The sequence below is a fragment of the Styela clava genome, chromosome 2, assembly GCF_964204865.1.
Source record: "Styela clava chromosome 2, kaStyClav1.hap1.2, whole genome shotgun sequence".
In the NCBI taxonomy this organism is placed as follows: Eukaryota; Metazoa; Chordata; class Ascidiacea; order Stolidobranchia; family Styelidae; genus Styela; species Styela clava.
In genome coordinates this window covers 1,914,545-1,933,146 of record NC_135251.1, presented here as the reverse complement: position 1 = coordinate 1,933,146, position 18,602 = coordinate 1,914,545, and the positions used below count along the sequence as shown (strand labels likewise).

The window sequence follows — 18,602 nt, the reverse complement described above, 5'->3', positions numbered from 1 at the left end:
TGTGTCTGAATTGTTTATTTACTGGACGATTTTAGCGACGGCCAAGCGGAGTTATATCACGCAATCTACCACGCTTAACTATCCACATGTCAGCGTAGTATGTATAGAAAAAGCTTGCGATTCAAATCATACGGCAATCCCATTTTTTGAAACTATTGTTTGGTTCAACCTATCTTTGTGAATCAACATTTTTTTGACATGTACTTCACCCGGAACAAACACGGAACACGCCTTTCTGATGATCTGCAAGTCCCGCCTAGAGTTACAGTGTCAAGTTACGCGCCGCAGAACAACACTCTGTAACATTTGATAGCACAACTGTTAAGTTCGTTTTATCTTAGGGTCGTGCATAGTGTTTGCAAATGATCCAAGAACGTTGTGGTTTCCTAGGATAATATAGTAGTGATCACTTTAAAATCAATTTGAAAACACTCAGTTTTAAAATGCAAGTGTCATTGATAGAAATTTATTGCAACGTTTTGATAATTGTTTGATTTCCTGGTGAATCATAAGGTTTATTACTTGACTAAATACCAGTAATTATCAATAATTGAAACCTAATCGAGCAAACTGACTTTTTTAGAAGTGTACATTGAACTGGTAGCCCTTGGATTCTTGCATTTATGATGCCCTACATAACGCTACCATATAATTCCAATATGAAATATGGCACAAACACGAATGTACATAAAATATAGCGAGAACAAAATTACCGTAAATTGACAGTCACAAAATATGACATGATTATAGACAATAAACAAATGATATATGCATGTATTTCCCAATGTTTTGATGTGACGCAAAATAATAATCCATTTTGTATTTTGTTTTATGTATATAAACAATTCTTATATACCCGCATTTGATTATAAAAGTGGTTCCCAAATTAATTTAATATAAGTCACGAAATATTAACCCATATCCTAAAAATTGTTTCTATGTGCCAACGTTTAGAAATAAAGTGATTAAAATCGTGAAAATTAATTTTTAAAGTCATTGCGACTCACTGATGTCAGACATTATAATTGTTTATATACACAAAGACAAGCTCACGTGTAGCATCGATTGAATGTGTATGAAATATAAATCTATTACTTGTCACAATTACTATTACTTGTCACAATTAACTTCATTAAAATTCAATTTTAATTTCAATGCAACCTATAACACTTCTCTCCTTTTGAGCAGACAAATGTAATGTAATCACCTTTAGGCGATGGGTAAATTCGTTTCATGTATATTTGAAGCCAGAATATAAAACATGTATCTCTTACTTGATTACAAACCACTATTACACATTTGTATTTTTCGGGGATTCGACAATTGTACTGAGGTTTTCATCAGTCGGAGAATAAATTTGATGTTTTTTATGGAAAAATTCCATATTTTAATGCCGCCACAGTTGTCAATTCTTCGTTACTGAACCATGCATTTTTAATAATCTTGATTCTGAACCTTGTGCAATTGTTTATCAATAATCACGATATGATTGATGATGAGTAAAGTAAATATCTCAATAATAACGGAGATAAGCATTTTTATCAGCGCTATGAAAGCATAAGATGCTGTAAAGACAAATAAAAACTTATGGTGATAGTTGCGTTGAGGTGATAGTGCACAGAATAAAATAGTTTTGACCGCAATACTGTGATTTGCTGGAAGTAAAACGAGGCATTGTTTGTTCTAAGTAGGAGGCAGAAATTTTGAATTGTGAAAAATTAAAAAATGAGGGTTATTACCTATGTAATCTCCCCCACTGGCTTTCCCCTTGAGTGATATATAATTTTACTTAATCTTAAGTTAACATGATTCCTACAATCAATGAAATTGTTTGAAAATATAAATGTAACAGCAGCAAATTATCATCAATTGCAAAATAACCAGTATGCATATATATCCTGTAAATTTACAGCAGATATGCCTTTTGGCAACCACTTCCCTAAAAATTTGTATGTGTAGTACAATGAAACGAACATGATCTGGTTCTAAGCATATAAAATTATGGCGAGCATTGGTGTTGAACTAAGGAACAGAAATTTCTTTTACTTATTCTGTCCCGACTTGTTGGGCGGTAATATGGAGAAACTCTCAGCGATGTGGCGCATGGCTCGGCAATGTGGCAAATTCTGCTAAGAGTTAGGAATATGCTTGCCACTGCACCTATGATTACCATGCATGCGTTCGCACTTTCGAATCACATGCAGGGTTGATTACGTATGAGAGGATGACTGGACTCCTCACCACCATAGGGTGGTTCATGTACCCCCCGGTTGGTTACGGCTTACTCCATCATCAAGTCCATGCATCTGAAAACTCGCTAACTAATCCCATACCCGACATGGAATGGTAACCGAACGAGGGGGGCCGTGGTTCGCCATATTATGATTAAGCATTCTTATTGGCTTTCCTCTCCCCTGTGATAAATATGTTAATCCTATTTCTAAACCCTAATTTAAGTGCTAAAGATTGGCCTCGTCTCACAATGTAGAAGACTTGGATATTTTTTAGCATGTTTTCTTGATGATGTAACTGCTATCTGCCAGATACCTGTCCTGGGCTGCTCTGCCTATTTCGTACAAACGGCAGCAGGCCTTTCTATTTGATATGTTCCCACTACCGCCAAAATTATATTACAAATATACAAAAGAATTGTGAGAAATGAAGACATTAACATTGTACATGACGAGAGAAAATACATTTTCCAAGTTCAAAATTCCCGGTTAACAGAATATGAGCCAGATACAAATCCATGGTCACTCATGCATGAAACAGAGGGCCATGATACTTTACTCTATTGAAGCAGCATTCCATTAGCTCCTTGTGATAATAATTTGAAATAGGCCGTGTTAATATCATAGTAATATATTAATGTTAGTTTTCTGCTTTGTGAGTATTAAGGATTTCATACAGCTCAAGCTTCCAATCTATCTAGGCGCGGCGATGTGGCTCAACGGGCTAAGCGTTAGGAATACGCTCGCCACCGCACCTCTGATTACTCTGAGTGGGTTCGCAGGTTCGATCCCATGCAGGGATGGTTATGTGCGAGAGGATTGCTGGACTCCTCGCCGTCGTTGGGTGGTTCACGTAACCGCTGGTCGGTTACGGCTTCCTCCACCACCAAGTCCATGCTTTCGAAAACAAACAATACAGTAAAACTAATCCCATACCCGACTTGGAATGGTAACCGGACGAGAGGCCGTGGTTCGCCATATGGATAAGCCGTCTTATTGGCTTTCCTCTCCCCCGTGATAAATATGTAAATCCTATCCTATCCTATTTGACAACATAGGTCAGAATTCTCAGTGTTTGAGTGGCTCACTCAATATATATCAATTCTGATATGTCTACTTTTGTAGTTTGATTTATTTTTTCAAATTCAATGGTAATGTCTATGTGTCCGAGTGGTCCAAGGTTGTCGGCTCCAGGGGCCACAAAATTGATTAGCCACGTTGATCAGTATTTGTCATTTATCAAGCTAAAACATGCAAAAACCACCAAAAAACTTACTAAAACCAGCAAAAGGCTTTCTATATCTACGTTTAGTGTGAGATTTCAAACTCTTCATAACGGTAAAAGTGTTTTCGCAAATGTAAGTGCTTTTGAACAGCTATAGGATTTTCAAAGCAAAATCTTAACTTTGGAAAATGCTCATTGCTCACAAGATTCTAAAATGCTGTTTTAAATTATATTCTTTTGTCACCGACAAAACTTGCCGACATATCAAGCAAGCATTGTGGTACCCCCAAACATCCAGTTGAAAATATGTTTGAATTCGTCAGTTTGCAAAATAACTTACAAATAAATAACTGCAGATTGATTGATTACCAAATGTGAGGTACAGGAGGGTAATTACTAAATGTTCTGACATATAGGCAGCATTTTTTGTAATACTGTTCAGGCGGGCTGCAAAAAAGACCCGGCATGACTTATATTGTAAGGCCATGACATTAATATTAGTTATCAGACATAGCCAACCAAGCTAATTCGATTTTTAGTTTTCTATGATACCAAAATTGTTAGCATATATTCGTGACCAAAAAGATAGAAATCCAGATAACAATTTAGACTGCCAAGCACATCATTCAACTTTGCTAGTCGCCTAAGAACACTGTTCAATTCAGTGACATTGGTGATATAACAATATGCCAAAAGATTTTTCTGGTTGATTCTATGACAAAAAAACACCAAATGCGATTTTTAATTACCATCTGACCCGCGGGCCTGGGTTTGGACCACCATGGTCTAGAATATTACTAGAATATCGTGGATCAAAACCTGGAAATTCCAAAAAACACTTCCAATTTGTAAAGGTTCATAATGGATCTCCGCTCTAGGAGGACATTTTATTATCAGTCGTTCTGTCTGTGTATCTGTCTGGACCAATAGGGATGAAGTTTCTCACGTGGGTTATCATGTCACCCTAGTATTGTGCGTTTCATAGAAAGTCCGGATGGAGGTTTCGTTTCCATGACAACGACGAATAACGCGCTGATCGTTGAGAAATTTCCATTTTTTCCCAACTTATCGCCGTTCAATTGTTAACCAATTTGAAATTTCAAGAACGCTACCTTCTGCACAGTAAAATACGCTTTCCAATAAGTCGTCTTTGGTCTCGATACTCCATAAACTGGAGAAGCCTTAAGGATTTTAATGAACATGATTTTTTCCAATTTTTGATCACCGCATATCAGTCACGTAAGTATGTCTACAAAATGCGCAGCGCTCAAAATGAATTGGACTTTTTAACCAACCCGCTCACTTAGTTAATCGCACCACCGTTGAAGATCCTCAAGTTTCTATGGATGGCAATAAGTAGCTAGATGCGGGCCCCAACTATCAGCGGAGATCCTGTGTGCCTACCGGCTTGTTTTTTTTTATTCTCACTCAGTAAAGAACCATTTATAGAAATTTTTATATGTGTAAAAATAATGGGTTACCAGATGGAGCCACCCAAATATCCGAATAGAAAACCGCTGTACACAATGAATATGCTTGACCAGGAATTAAACAGTTTTTAGAAATATTTTCAATGAAACTTCACAGAATTAGCTGAGTTTTTGTCCAATTGACATGGCTTGCAGCAACGCCCGATCGCTATTTCACCCAATGGTGACTATAAGTTCACTTCCCTGCAAAACTGCAAGAAATTTCCGCAAATGCCAAACTTTTCAGGAATTTTTTATCTCATAGTGAGCAGAGGCGGGTCAAAACGTTTTTTGACTTCTGAAATTCATACCCGCAAGTGTGACTGTTTTGACATCATAACAATATTTTTGTTCTGATCTATGAGTTTCAAGGATTTCATAATTGCTCAATCGTTCATCTTGTGCAGTTGTTAACATGGGATTCAGCTATTCCGAATTTACAGATTTTAATTCTGATATGTCTAGTTTTGTAGTTCAGATTTTGTTTTTAAATTCAACGGTATTTTCTATGAAATATTATTGGTATATTTTGTATCGAAAACTACTTTCAGTTTGAGAATGTTCATAATTTTTTATTTCTCACTCAGTAAAGAACCATTTATGGATTTCATGGTTTATAAATTATTCTTGTTTCTTTATAGATCATGGAGTTGTGGCTGTATGGAAACAAAAACATGGGAGTTGAAGGTTTGTCAACAGTTGGACAAATACTTTTTAATCAATCCTGTGTTGAATCGTTGCAGCTTGGCAACTGTAACTTGTCATCAGATCAACTACGAGCTTTAAAATCATCCTTGGGCAGCACAGAGGTATAACACAATAATATTCGCATAATTAACTTTTTTGAAAAGGGTTTGATTTTGATTTTGAGTTTGATTTTTTAATATGTTATAGTTTTACACTTTCATAGCCCAAAATTGGATTACATTGTGAACTTTATGAAAAACCTCTACAATTTCAAGTTTATCGTTTTTAAGACTAGTTTTCAGGCCTACTCGTTTATTCAAAAATTTGTTTGAAATACATATTAATCAATTCTCCTGACCAATATGGCTCTGCTGAGTCTTGTTCTGTGATTGTGTGAAATACCCGAAATTGCCCTATATCGTAATTGAAATATATTAAATTATTTTCTGATGAATTTCCAAGTTTAATTAATTGTAAAAAAAAAATTTTAGAATTAAATTAGCAAAGTATTCTTTTCTTGAGTACTTCTCATTAAATCTATTTTTCGAAAAAAAATGTTCTATATGACTCTTATCAACGCCATTCACTCCAGATTAGGCCCTGTACAACTGTTCACGGATATCTGTTAAAAAAGGAAGAAGGAAATAGTATTTCCTCCTAACAGATATCAGTAAACAATTGTACATAATCTGGTTTAGAGTGAACGACGTTGAAAAGAGTCATATAACACATTTTTCTGAAAATTTGAATGCTGTACAGATTAAAATTTGGAACAGAAGGTAACAGATTTTAAACATTAAATGATGAATGATAACAATTCTAAAATGCTACTTATTTCCAACAGTGAAGGTTGGACAACAAAAGCATTTCTGTTTTTAAAATATTACAGTAATTTGACCATGTTGCTCCGAGTTGAAAATAATTTTACAATTTTGTTCATTGATTCCAAATGCTACCAAGATGATTTGACCACAAAATTGTCACTTGACTAAAACTTTGAATTTTGATATCTATTGATCCTCACTTGATAAAAACTTCCAACTTCTGGTATCAGGCTATATTCAAAATTACCAAGGGTGGGTCAACTTTCTAAATGCGGATTTTTACCAAGTTTGTCGAATTTGAATATGAATTTCACTATGTTGTGTATTAATGCCAATTGCTACCACTTCATTGAATGCAATTATTTCGACCTACAATCCCAAGGCCATTCAGAGTTAAGTCAACATTCAATGACGTATTACTGTTTTTACTGTTGTCTAATTTAATATTAAAAAACATTATAAGATTCGAAAGGATAAATTTTATAATTATCATGAACTATCAGAAATTTTTATATGTGTAATTATAATTTGAGGGTTACCAGCCGAAGTCACTCAAATGTTTGAATAGAAATACGCTGTGCACAATGAATATGCTTGATCAGGAACTAAAAAGTTTTTAGAAATATTTTAAATTAAACTTCACAGAATTAGCTGAGTTTTTGTCCAATTGACATGGCTTGCAGCAACGACCCGATCGCTATTTCACCCAATGGTGATTTTTGTATTAAAGTGAAAAAACAAAACTTAATTTTCAAATTTTTTGTATTTTAAGCTATAGTATGAGCTTACAATTTTTCTTTGTTTACTATAAGCGCACTTCCTTGCAAAGACTGCGAGAAATTTCGCAAATCCCAAACTTTTCAGGAATTTTGTTATCTCATAGTGAGCAAAGGCAGGTCAAAACATTTATGACTTTTGAAATTCATACATGCAAGTATGACTGTTTTAATACCATAACAATATTTTTGTTCTGTTCTATGAGTTTTAAGGATTTCATAATTGCTCAATCATTCGTTCTCATGCAGTTGTTAACATGGGATTCAACTATTCCGAATTTACAGATTTTAATTCTGATATGTCTAATTTTGTATTTCAGATTTTGTTTTTAAATTCAACGGTATTTTCTATGGAATATAAATAGTATATTTTGCATCTAAAACTACTTTCAGTTTAACAATGTTCATAACTTTTTATTTTTCACTCAGTAAAGAACCATTTATGGATTTCATGGTTTATAAATTATTCTTGTTTCTTTATAGATCCAGAGGTTGTGGCTGAGTGTAAACAAAAACATGGGAGTTGAAGGTTTATCATTAGTTGGACAAATACTTTCCAATCAATCCTGTGTTGAAGAGTTGGGCCTTAAAAAATGTAACCTGTCATCAGATCAACTACAAGCTTTAGAATCATCCTTGGGCAGCACAGAGGTACAACACAATAATAATCACATAATTAACTTTTTTACAAGGGTTGGAGGAAATTTTGAGTTTGATTGTTTAATATGTTATAGTTTTACACTTTCATAACCCAGAATTGGATTACATGGTGAAATTTATGTAAAACTTCTATAATTTTAAATTTACTTTTTGAATAATAGATTTCTTTTTCAGCTTTCAGGCCTACTCTTTTTTTTGAATATTTGTTTGAAATACATAATAACCAATTCCTATGAGCAATTTAGTTCTGTTGAGTCTTGTCCTGTGATTGTGTGAAATACCTAAAATGGCCCTATATTGCACCCAAGGGAAGATTTTTTTTTCTGATAAATTTCCAAGTTCAATTGATTTTTATTAAAATTTTAGAATAAATGGGCAGTGAGGAGCAGCATTCATTTTCTTGAGTACTTATCGAATATTGTTTTCGAGAAAAATATTCTTATGACTCTTATTCACGGTTTCACTCTAAACCAAGCCTTGTACAAGTGTCCACTGAAGGAGTTACTATTTTCTAAAATAAAAAATCATTTCAGTTCGGCATTGGCCTTCCATTTCGTTACAGCTTGTGTTCAGTGGTTTGAACTTGTGCAAACGCAGTCAAGTTCATTGGTCATCACGCCCATGCATGTGAATTCATAGTTCGCATGTTATTCTATCATTTCCAAAAAATGCTGTTTGGTTTGAGTGTTCGAAAGTAAAAAGGAAAAAAAGGAAATAGACCTTTCGACCAAAAATAATATTTCTTAAACAATTAATGATAAGTGTTCCATAACCAAATTTAATTTTGACTTGATCAAATATTTTAGTCACCTAAGCACTATTAACTATAAATCTTTTTACATATTATGCAGTAATTCTGCTGCCGTAAACTTGTAATTTAGTAAATCCCAATGAATCAGATGAGGTCTATGAGACATAAATTAAACTTGCCTTTTCATAACAAATCTTGTGACAAACTTTAAGTCTAGTCTTTTGTAAAGAATTCATATACTACCATTCAAAGCAACCTTTGACCTCTGAAACCTGGATAGTTGTCTCCAAACCTTGTCTTTTTTTTAATTTCAATTTTGACCAAGTTGCTCCGAGTTACCAAAGATTTCACACCTTTATTTATCTATGGATTATAAATGCTATGGGAAAGTGGAGAGGTATGGGCCACCTGATTTCCCAAGCTATTTTGTTTTGGTCTTTTGCATAAAAAATCCAGTCTTTTACTTGCTGAATGTTTGATAATTCAGCTAACTGTTCCACGCATTGTTTTTGTGAAGTGAATTTTTCCTCAAAAATGTCGTTTGTGCAAATAAAATTTGCTGTAGAGCAGGGGTCACCAACCCGTTGCCCACGGGCACCAAATCGCCCGAAAAGACCACATGAGTCGCCCGCAGGCTGTTCCGAAATGAGTTTAATAGCGGCACTTATGAGTAAGCTTCATCAATTAATTTTTGTCCTGCTATTCTTGTATAAATCACACTTCTATGGGAACTGGGAATGGCACTATATTAATTATTGTAACAATCAACCTGATTTGACCTCAGTAATGTGACGGGTCATTTGATAGTCTTCCAATTATGACATCACACAGATATCACCTTCTACGAACCAGGGGAGGACACCCGGGGGGGCGGTCGCCCCACCAATAATTTCGCTAAAAAATTTAATACATGTTGTTTCCGCCTTACAAAATTATCATTCCCGTAAAGTGCGATAGTCAAGCGCAATTAAACGGTTAATAGTTACCGATATTATAACTGTTTTCTTACAATAATGTGGACCAGAGCGCCTTCGGAGCACCTCCCATTTTTGTGAAACATGCGCGCCCGCACGGGTTATACTCCGTCTTCAAACGCACTGCCGATCACGCACCACGGTTTTGCACAACTAATTCATTTTTGTACAATTTAATATGGTTTTTTCATTGTCAAAATCTTTCAATAGTGTTATTGTTGGCACTTGCGAGAGAATGAAAGAGGCAAACAACATTTAACTATTATCGCTAAAAAATTAACTAGATCTAAAGTTGTTATAAACAATTTTCACCGCTGGACGTATCTTTTCACGTGATGGATTTCGTGCAAGGCCCAGCATAAATTGCGGGCAATGATCAAAGCATTTACTATGTCGAAACGCCTATTCGACTTTTCAGACCACAGAAACTATCTAAAAAAGATACCCCCCACCCTTTCTGAATTTTTTTGAAAACTGAAAAAGTCGCCAATAACGCGTGCAATTGGCTTTTGCTAAAATCGCCGATTGTTTTCATCATTGTGACCTATTATTTAGGTCGTAAACGCCTTGGCGTTGGCATTTATCCTCTCTAAATCACAAATTTGTGACACGATGACTATGATAATTATTTTATTTTCGTACAAGCACGGACTTATGAACCCGGCGGGAATTCTAATAAGTATCCATAAGTTGAAAAGCGGTAATATAAAATACTAAAAATAAAACTGTAAACAATATAAGTTTTGTTGAGGCCGGCGACAGTCTAGAAACGTTTTCTAGGCATCTGAAATCGCAAAATTCCGTGTGCCTACGGCACAAATTATGTTTGCTTGACCTTTAAAAACATTTCGTCACTAAAATCGAAACACGGTCAATTGTGAGCGGGATTCGCCTTTTTATCCATTACTTCTAAATTGACGTCGAAAATTTTCGTGTTAACATTAAACAAAGCTGAGAACGCGACTTTTTCCCGGTTTGTGATGATATATAAGATAATTAAAGTATATTCGATCAATTTCTGTATTTATTCATGTATTTTCATTGTACTGGAATAACTTTTACTACGTAAGAATTGACAGAAAATTTACGGATTTTTCGAAAGGTTATATCTTTAAAAATAATTGGAGTGACAACATTGCGATTGAGCGGAGCCAGTGTTACAAGTACATCTCAAATTTATCGAATTCGCAAAATAGCAAAAATAGGGATCAAAACAATCAATATATGAACGGGCAGTTTACCAAACATTTTTATGTCTGCGGATTGTCATGGTGTTTTAGAGTGGCTCTTGTTTTGTCGACTCAACCGCAGTTTAAATTGAAGACAATTAAATAAATAAATCAAGACATTTTGAATATGCCCGTATCGGTCTTTGATTGATTACTTTGCACAAGTAAAAATCATTTTTCGTTGAAAAAGTCGGCTCTTTTACCAAGTGGCGTAATCGCGGCAACTGTTCCGCGTGGATTTCGAGGCGGTGAATTTGTATTTTTGATTTACTAATATACTTTATATTTATTTTCATTGTATGAAGTAAAATTGTACTATTTATATATGGGATTTTATATCAGATATCGAGAATTTTGTAACGGCGATAACGAGTTCGGAAGATTGCGAAAATACGTATCAAAATTAAATACATCCGGCAGCTTATCTCATATTTTTATGTCCACATATCGCTGTGGTACTTTAGTTAAGTAATATTTTTATTTTGACGTAAGAAGTCGCAACCGCGAGTAACGTTGCACACAATTAAATTAATATATGAGGACATTTTAGAATCTCGTGGCTGTCATGGATTGAATATTTTACGCGACAGAAAAATCATTATACGCTAAAATAGGCGGCTCTTTTAACGAGCGCGTAATCACAGTGCTTGTTGCAGGCGGCAATGGGAAGTTCCGACTTTTCTAATTCTCGTGGAATTCAAGAAATTGGTTCAGTGATGCGCAAGTTCCGTGTCTAAGCGAAGCATCCTAGGTACTCGATACATGAGTAGCAAAATGACATTCTAATACTTCGAGAATGACATCGACAGATTATTGTTACGTGACGATACACGGCGCGATGTTTTTCGGTAGGCGATCCAAGTTCGCCCCCCTAATATTATGGAAAGTGTCCGCCCATGCTACGAACCCGTGTTTTTTCAAGTACAGTTCCAAATATTCTGTGACGTCTAAAGCTGCCGCAAAACCATGGAGGTATTCCCAAACCATAGCCTGCTATGGCCAAGCCAAGCCCACGGCGACTGACTTTTTAGCTGCCACATAACGATGGCAGAAAATTGTGCTGCCATAATCGCGTCATAAACCATGGCAAGGCTGCCATCTGTTCGTTCGTTGCAGGAGCTGCCATGAAGTGGTAAGAACTGCGACTTCGTTTTTTTGTACAGCGGTTTGTGGAGTAGAAAAAAAAATTCTTGATTCCAAGGAAAAATGGCAGAAAAACGATGGGGAATCAACCATTTTCATGATGAATGAGAGGTGGATTTATTTTTAACCTCGTGAAAAAAGTTTGCGTGTGTCTGAACAGATCACAGAAATACATTTGTGTTAGTGTGCAGCAAGACTCTTTAATTGAATAGAGTTATAACACTTCTCTTCTTTGTAAATGTAATGTAATCACCTTTAGGCGATGGGTAAATTCGTTTCATGTATATTTCAAGCCAGAAAATAAAACATGTATGCCCTCTTGCTTGATCACAAACCACAATTACACATTTGTATTTTTCGCGGATTGAACAAATTGTACTGAGGTTTTCATCAGTCGAAGAAAAATTTGATGTTTTTTTTAGGGTAAAAGTCCATTTTTTTATGCCTCCACAGTTGGCAATTCTTCATTAATGAACCGTGCATTTTTAATATTCTCGATTCTGAACCTTGTGCAATTGTTTATCAATAATCACGATATGATTGATGATGAGTAAGGTAAATATCTCAATAATAACGGAGATAAGCATTTTTATCAGCGCTATGAAAGCATAAGATGCTGTAAAGACAAATAAAAACTTGTGGTGATAATTGCGTTGAGGTGATAGTGCACAGAATAAAATACCGCAATACCGTGATTTGCTGAAAGTAAAACGAGGCCATTGTTTGTTCTAAGTAGAAGGCAGAAATTTTGAATCGTGAAAAATTAAAAGATGAGGGGTATTACCCATGTAATCTCCCCCACTGGCTTTTCCCTTGAGTGATATATAATTTTACTTAATCTTAAATTAACATGATTCCTACAATCAATGAAGTTGTGTGAAAATATATATGTAACAACAGAAAATTATCATCAATTGCAAAATAGCCAGTATGCATATACATCCTGTAAATTTACAGCAGATTTGCCCCTTTGGCAACCACTTCCCTAAAAATTTGTATGTGTAGTCCAATGAAACGAACATGATCTGGTTCTAAGCATATAAAATTATGGCGAGCCTTGGTGTTCAACTGAAGAACAGAAATTTCTGTCACGACTTACTTATTCTGTCACGACATGTTGAGCGGTAATATGAAAAACTATCAGCGGTGTGGCGCATGGCTCGGCAGTGTGGCAAATTCTGCTAAGAGTCACATGCAGGGGTTGATTACGTATGAGAGGGTGGATGGCTGGACCCTTGCCAGCATAGGGTGGTTCATGTAACCACTGGTCGGTTACGGCTTTCTCCACCATCAAGGTCATGCCTCTGAAAACTAATCCCATCCATGGAATGGTAACCGAACGAGAGGCCGTGGTTTGCCATATGATGATAAAGCAATCTTATTGGCTTTCCTCTCCCCCGGGATAAATATATAATGTCCTAATTTTAAACTCTAATTTAAGCGCTAAAGATTGGCCTCGTCCTACAATGTAAAAGTCTCGGATATTTTTTTATCATGTTTTCTCAATGATGTAACTGCTATCTGCCAGACACCTGTCCTTGGCTGCTCTGCCTATTTCGTGCAAACGGCAGCAGGCCTTTCTATTTGATATGTTCCCACTAGCGCCAAAATTATATTACAAATTTACAAAAGAATTGTGAGAATTGAAGACATCAACACCGAACATGACGAGAGAAAATACATTTTCCAAGTTCAATATTCCCGGTTAACAGAATATGAGCCAGATACAAATCTATGATCACTCATGCATGAAACAGAGGACCATGATACTTTACTCTATTGAAGCAGCATTCCATTAGCTCCTTGTAATAATAATTTGAAATAGGCCGTGTTAATATCATAGTAATATTTTAATGTTAGTTTTCTGCTTTGTAAGTATTAGGAATTTCATAAAGCTCAAGCTTCCGATCTATTTGACAACATGGATCAGAATTCTCAGTGTTTGAGTGGCTCACCTAATATATATCGATTCTGATATTTCTACTTTTGTAGTTTGATTTATTATTTCAATTTCAAATTCAATGGTAAGGTCTAGAACAGGGTGGTCCAAGGTTGTCGGCTCCAGGGGCCACAAAATTGATTAGCCACGTTGATCAGTATTTGTTATTTATCAAGCTAAAACATGCAAAAACCTCCAAAAAACTTACTAAAACCAGCAAAAGGCTTTCTATATCTACGTTTAGTGTAAGATTTCAAACTCTCCATAACAGTAAACGTGTTTCCGCAAATTTAAGTGCTTTTGAACAGCCATAGGATTTTTTAAGCAAAATCTTGACTTTGGCAAAGCTCATTGTTCACAAGATTCTAAAATGTGGTTTTAAAATATTCTTTTGTCACCGACAAAACTTGCCGATATATCAAGCAAGCATTGTGGTCTGGACCAATCGGGATGAAATTTTTCACGTGGGTTATCATGTCACCCTAGTGCTGTGCGTTTCATAGAAAGTCCGAATGGAGGTTTCGTTTCCATGACAACGATGAATAACGCGCCAATCGTTAAGAAATTTCCATTTTTTCCCAACTTATCGCCGATCAATTGTTAACTAATTTGAAATTTCAAGAACGCTGTACCTTCTGCACAGAAAAATATGCTTTCCAATAAGTCGTCTTTGGTCTCGATACTCCATAAACTGGAGAAGCCTTAGGGATTTTAATGAACATGATTCTTTCCAATTTTTAGTCACCGCATATCAGTCACGTAAGTATGTCTACAAAACGTGCAGGGCTCAAAATGAATTGGACTTTTTAACCTACCTGCTCACTTGGTTAATTGCGCCACAGTTAAAGATCCTCAAGTTTCTATGGATGGCAATAAGTAGCTAAGTGCGGGCCCCAACTATCAGCGGAGATCCTGAGTGACTACCGGCTTTTTTTTATTTCTCACTCAGTAAAGAACCATTTATAGAAATTTTTATATGTGTAAAAATATTTAGATGGTTACCAGACGGAGCCACCCAAATTTCCGAATAGAAAACCGCTCTACATAATGAATATGCTTGATCAGGAACTAAAACGTTTTTAGAAATATTTTCAATGAAACTTCACAGAATTAGCTGAGTTTTTGTCCAACTGACATGGTTTGCAGCAACGACCCGTAAGCTATAGTATGAGCTTACAATTTTTCTTTGTTTACTATAAGTGCACTTCCCTGCAAAAACTGCAAAAAATTTTCGCAAATGTTAATCTTTTTAGGAATTTTGTTATCTCATAGTGAGCAAAGGCAGGTCAAAACATTTTTTGACTTTTGAAATTCATACCTGCAAGTATGACGTTTGGATACCATAATAATATTTTCGTTCTGTTCTATATGAGTTTTAAAAATTTCATAATTGCTCAATCATTTGTTCCCGTGCAGTTGGTAACACGGGTTCAACTCTTCCGAATTTACAGATTTTAATTCTGATATGTCTAGTTTGGTAGTCCGAGTTTTGTTTTTAAATTCAACGGTATTTTCTATGGAATATTAATGGTATATTTTGCATCAAAAACTACTTTCAGTTTGAGAATGTTCATAATTTTTTATTTCTCACTCAGTAGAGAATCATTTATGGATTTCATGGTTTATAAATTATTCTCATCTCTTTATAGATCATGAAGTTGTCGCTGAGTGAAAACACAAACATGGGAGTTGAAGGTTTATCATCAGTTGGACAAATACTTTCCAATCAATCCTGTGTTGAATGCTTGGAACTTGACGACTGCAACCTGTCATCAGATCAACTACAAGCTTTCAAATCATCCTTGGGAAACACAGAGGTATAACACAATAATAATGACATAATTAACGTTTTAACAAGGGTTGGAGGAAATTTTGATTTTTTAATATGTTATAGTTTTACACTTTCATAACCCAAAATTGGATTACATGGTGGAATTTATGAAAAACCTCTACAATTCTAAGTTTATCATTTTTGAGACTAGTTTTCAGGCCTACATGTTTATTTAAAGATTTGCTTGAAAAACATAATAACCAATTCTTCTGACCAATACGGTTCTGTTGAGTCTTGTTCTGTGATTGTGTGAAATACGCGAAATTGCCCTTCTTTTCTGATGATATGAAATACAATCGTTTTGACCCAAAAAATTGTCCCTTGACTGAAACATTGAATTTTGATATCTATTTATCCTCACAAAAACTTCCAACTTCTGGCACCAGGCTATATTTAAAGTTACAAGGGTGGGTCAACTTTCTAAATGCGGATTTTTACCAAGTTTGTCGAATTTGAATATGAATTTCACTATGTTGTGTATTAATGCCAATTGCTACCACTTCATTGAATGCAATTATTTTGACCTACAACCCCAAGGCCATTCAGAGTTAGGTCAGCCTTTTATGATGTATCACTGTCGTCAAATTTAATATTAAAAAACAGTAGGCCTATAAGATGCAAACGATAAATTTTATAATTATCAATAAACTATTAGAAATTTTTATATGTGTTATCATAATTAGATAGTTACCTGACGGAGCCACCCAAATTTCCGAATAGAAAACCGAATTTCCGAATTGCAAAATATTAAAAACTCATGCTCTCCTCTTTTACCAATCTGCTGTTGCCACATCTCCCAGTTAATGTCGTGTTGGTATTCCATTTTTTCGCCATTTTCAGCTAAACAATTGACCAGATTCATAACTATTGAGTCGTCAGTACCTGGAATAGTCGTTCTATGTGATTTGTGACTTTTTAAATCTCATTCTATAATTACCGTAGTTTTATAGTGTATTTCTCTGCTAATTGGTACCATTGCATGGACATATTCCATGCGATAGATAGGAGTGTTCTGAGGATACCACCCATATATAATATTGGGTGCAGTATGACATTCAAAACAATAATTTCCAGGCCATAGATGTACAATAAACCTTGATCTCAAATCAGTTAGTTAGTCCCTTTTATGCTAAGTTGTTAATAAATGTTATATTTTGTGCATTACAACTACCTTTAATATGAATGGTTACACCTCTACACTATTCCCAATTGTTGTTAAACATTTCATTGACTGCTTGTTGCGGAACCCCTGAATATCTGTTTCATATTATAGTCTTTATAGTTACCCGCATTTCGTTGAATATTCAATTCACTGATTAGAATCATTAATCTTAATAATTTCACACAGAGTTATGGTGCTCATCTTTTACTCAAGCACACTGACAGTACGAGGTTCATGTTTCGTAATCTCTTCTTATCAAATGGGTAAATTAATTAGTTAACATTTCATACACGCCTGCACTTCGTAAATCCTACCTTATGCATCCTTGAAAACTCAAACCCGTACCTAATCTAATCAGCTGCCAGTGCACCGGGTGAGCAGTTGTCATGGTTACCACGCTTAATGGTGCTTGTAGTCTTTTTACATTGACTAGCGCCTCCGGATTTACTAGACCGTACTTGAACGTTCTCCTCACTGACATGCGATTCCCATTCTATTTTATTCTAAGCTGTATATGTACGTCACACTGATTGAAGCACTATTAACGCTATAAATCTTTTGTCATTTACAATGGAAGGAGTAATTCTGATATCATGAATGTTTGTATGTCCCATTGTATTTTAGCAAACCTTGTGACAAACTTTAACTTCTAGTCTTTAGTACAGAATCAATGAATTACCTTCCAAAACAACCTTTGACTTCTGGCACCTGGCTAGGTAATTAATGTCACAAGAGCTTGTCTGTTTTTGAAATTTCAATTTCGACTCTGTTGCACTGAGTTAACAATGATTTTACAATTTTGTTCAATGATCACAAATGTTAGCGATTTGTGAAATACAATTGGTTTTACCACAAAAAATGCTACACAACGAAAACATTGAATTTTGATAACTATCCTTTCTCCCTTGATGAAAACTCCCAACTTCTAGCACCAGGCTGTATTTAATGTTACAATGCATTTCTGTGTAATATGAATAATATGGGTTTGGCAAAACTATGATGAATATGACTGTTATATATTTTATCCATATCTGATTGTTCTTTGTATTTGGTTATTTCAACAGATTGATTGGTTGAATCTGAATGAAGATCGAACTGCAAACCATGAAGATATTGTTGCAGTTGCAAATCTGCTACCTAATGTTACAAAGGAGTTATCATTGCGACTATGGCAAATGGCAGATGAAGATAAAGAAATATTGCAGAATCAATCGAATGAAATTGGATCTGAGGTTTGAAATTATTTCTGCGATATTCTAAATATAAAATATGGGACAGACATAAAATCAACGATTTGCGAAAAAACTGAAATAAACTGCCAGTCTAAAATGTTCACGCTGAACTGAACACTTTAATTTGAAGTTTCACCGAGGTGTATGTTATTTCCATTGGTGTCATTTCAATTCTTTAAAGGAGTGATTAAAATATAATGTCATCGCAGTCAATGTGATTGTGTTGCACATATTCTATACCGTATTTGCTCGTTTTATAGCACGGGCCCATATATTTTTAACCAAACTCACTAACCGGGCCCTTATTCAAACCGGCCCTTATTCAAGCACAGGCGTTTGCTATTTTTAAAGTAAAATTATACACAAAAATATATAAAAAAAAATATATATATATATAGATAAGATCGATCGTTACAATAATTAATATATTGTCATTTCCAGTTCTCAAGCATGATTTAAACAAGAATAA

General features: G+C 35.1%; 1 protein-coding gene across 1 annotated transcript in view; it reads left to right on the top strand.

Annotated features, from left to right (window-relative positions):
- Window positions 1–18,602, top strand: part of LOC120333909 (uncharacterized) — a 48,625-nt gene that overhangs the window by 14,570 nt on the left and 15,453 nt on the right. The window contains exons 5-6 of the mRNA XM_078110293.1: window positions 5,567–5,734; window positions 7,696–7,863. Coding sequence (XP_077966419.1) covers window positions 5,567–5,734; window positions 7,696–7,863 — 336 coding nt within the window. The remainder of the gene's footprint in view (window positions 1–5,566; window positions 5,735–7,695; window positions 7,864–18,602) is intronic.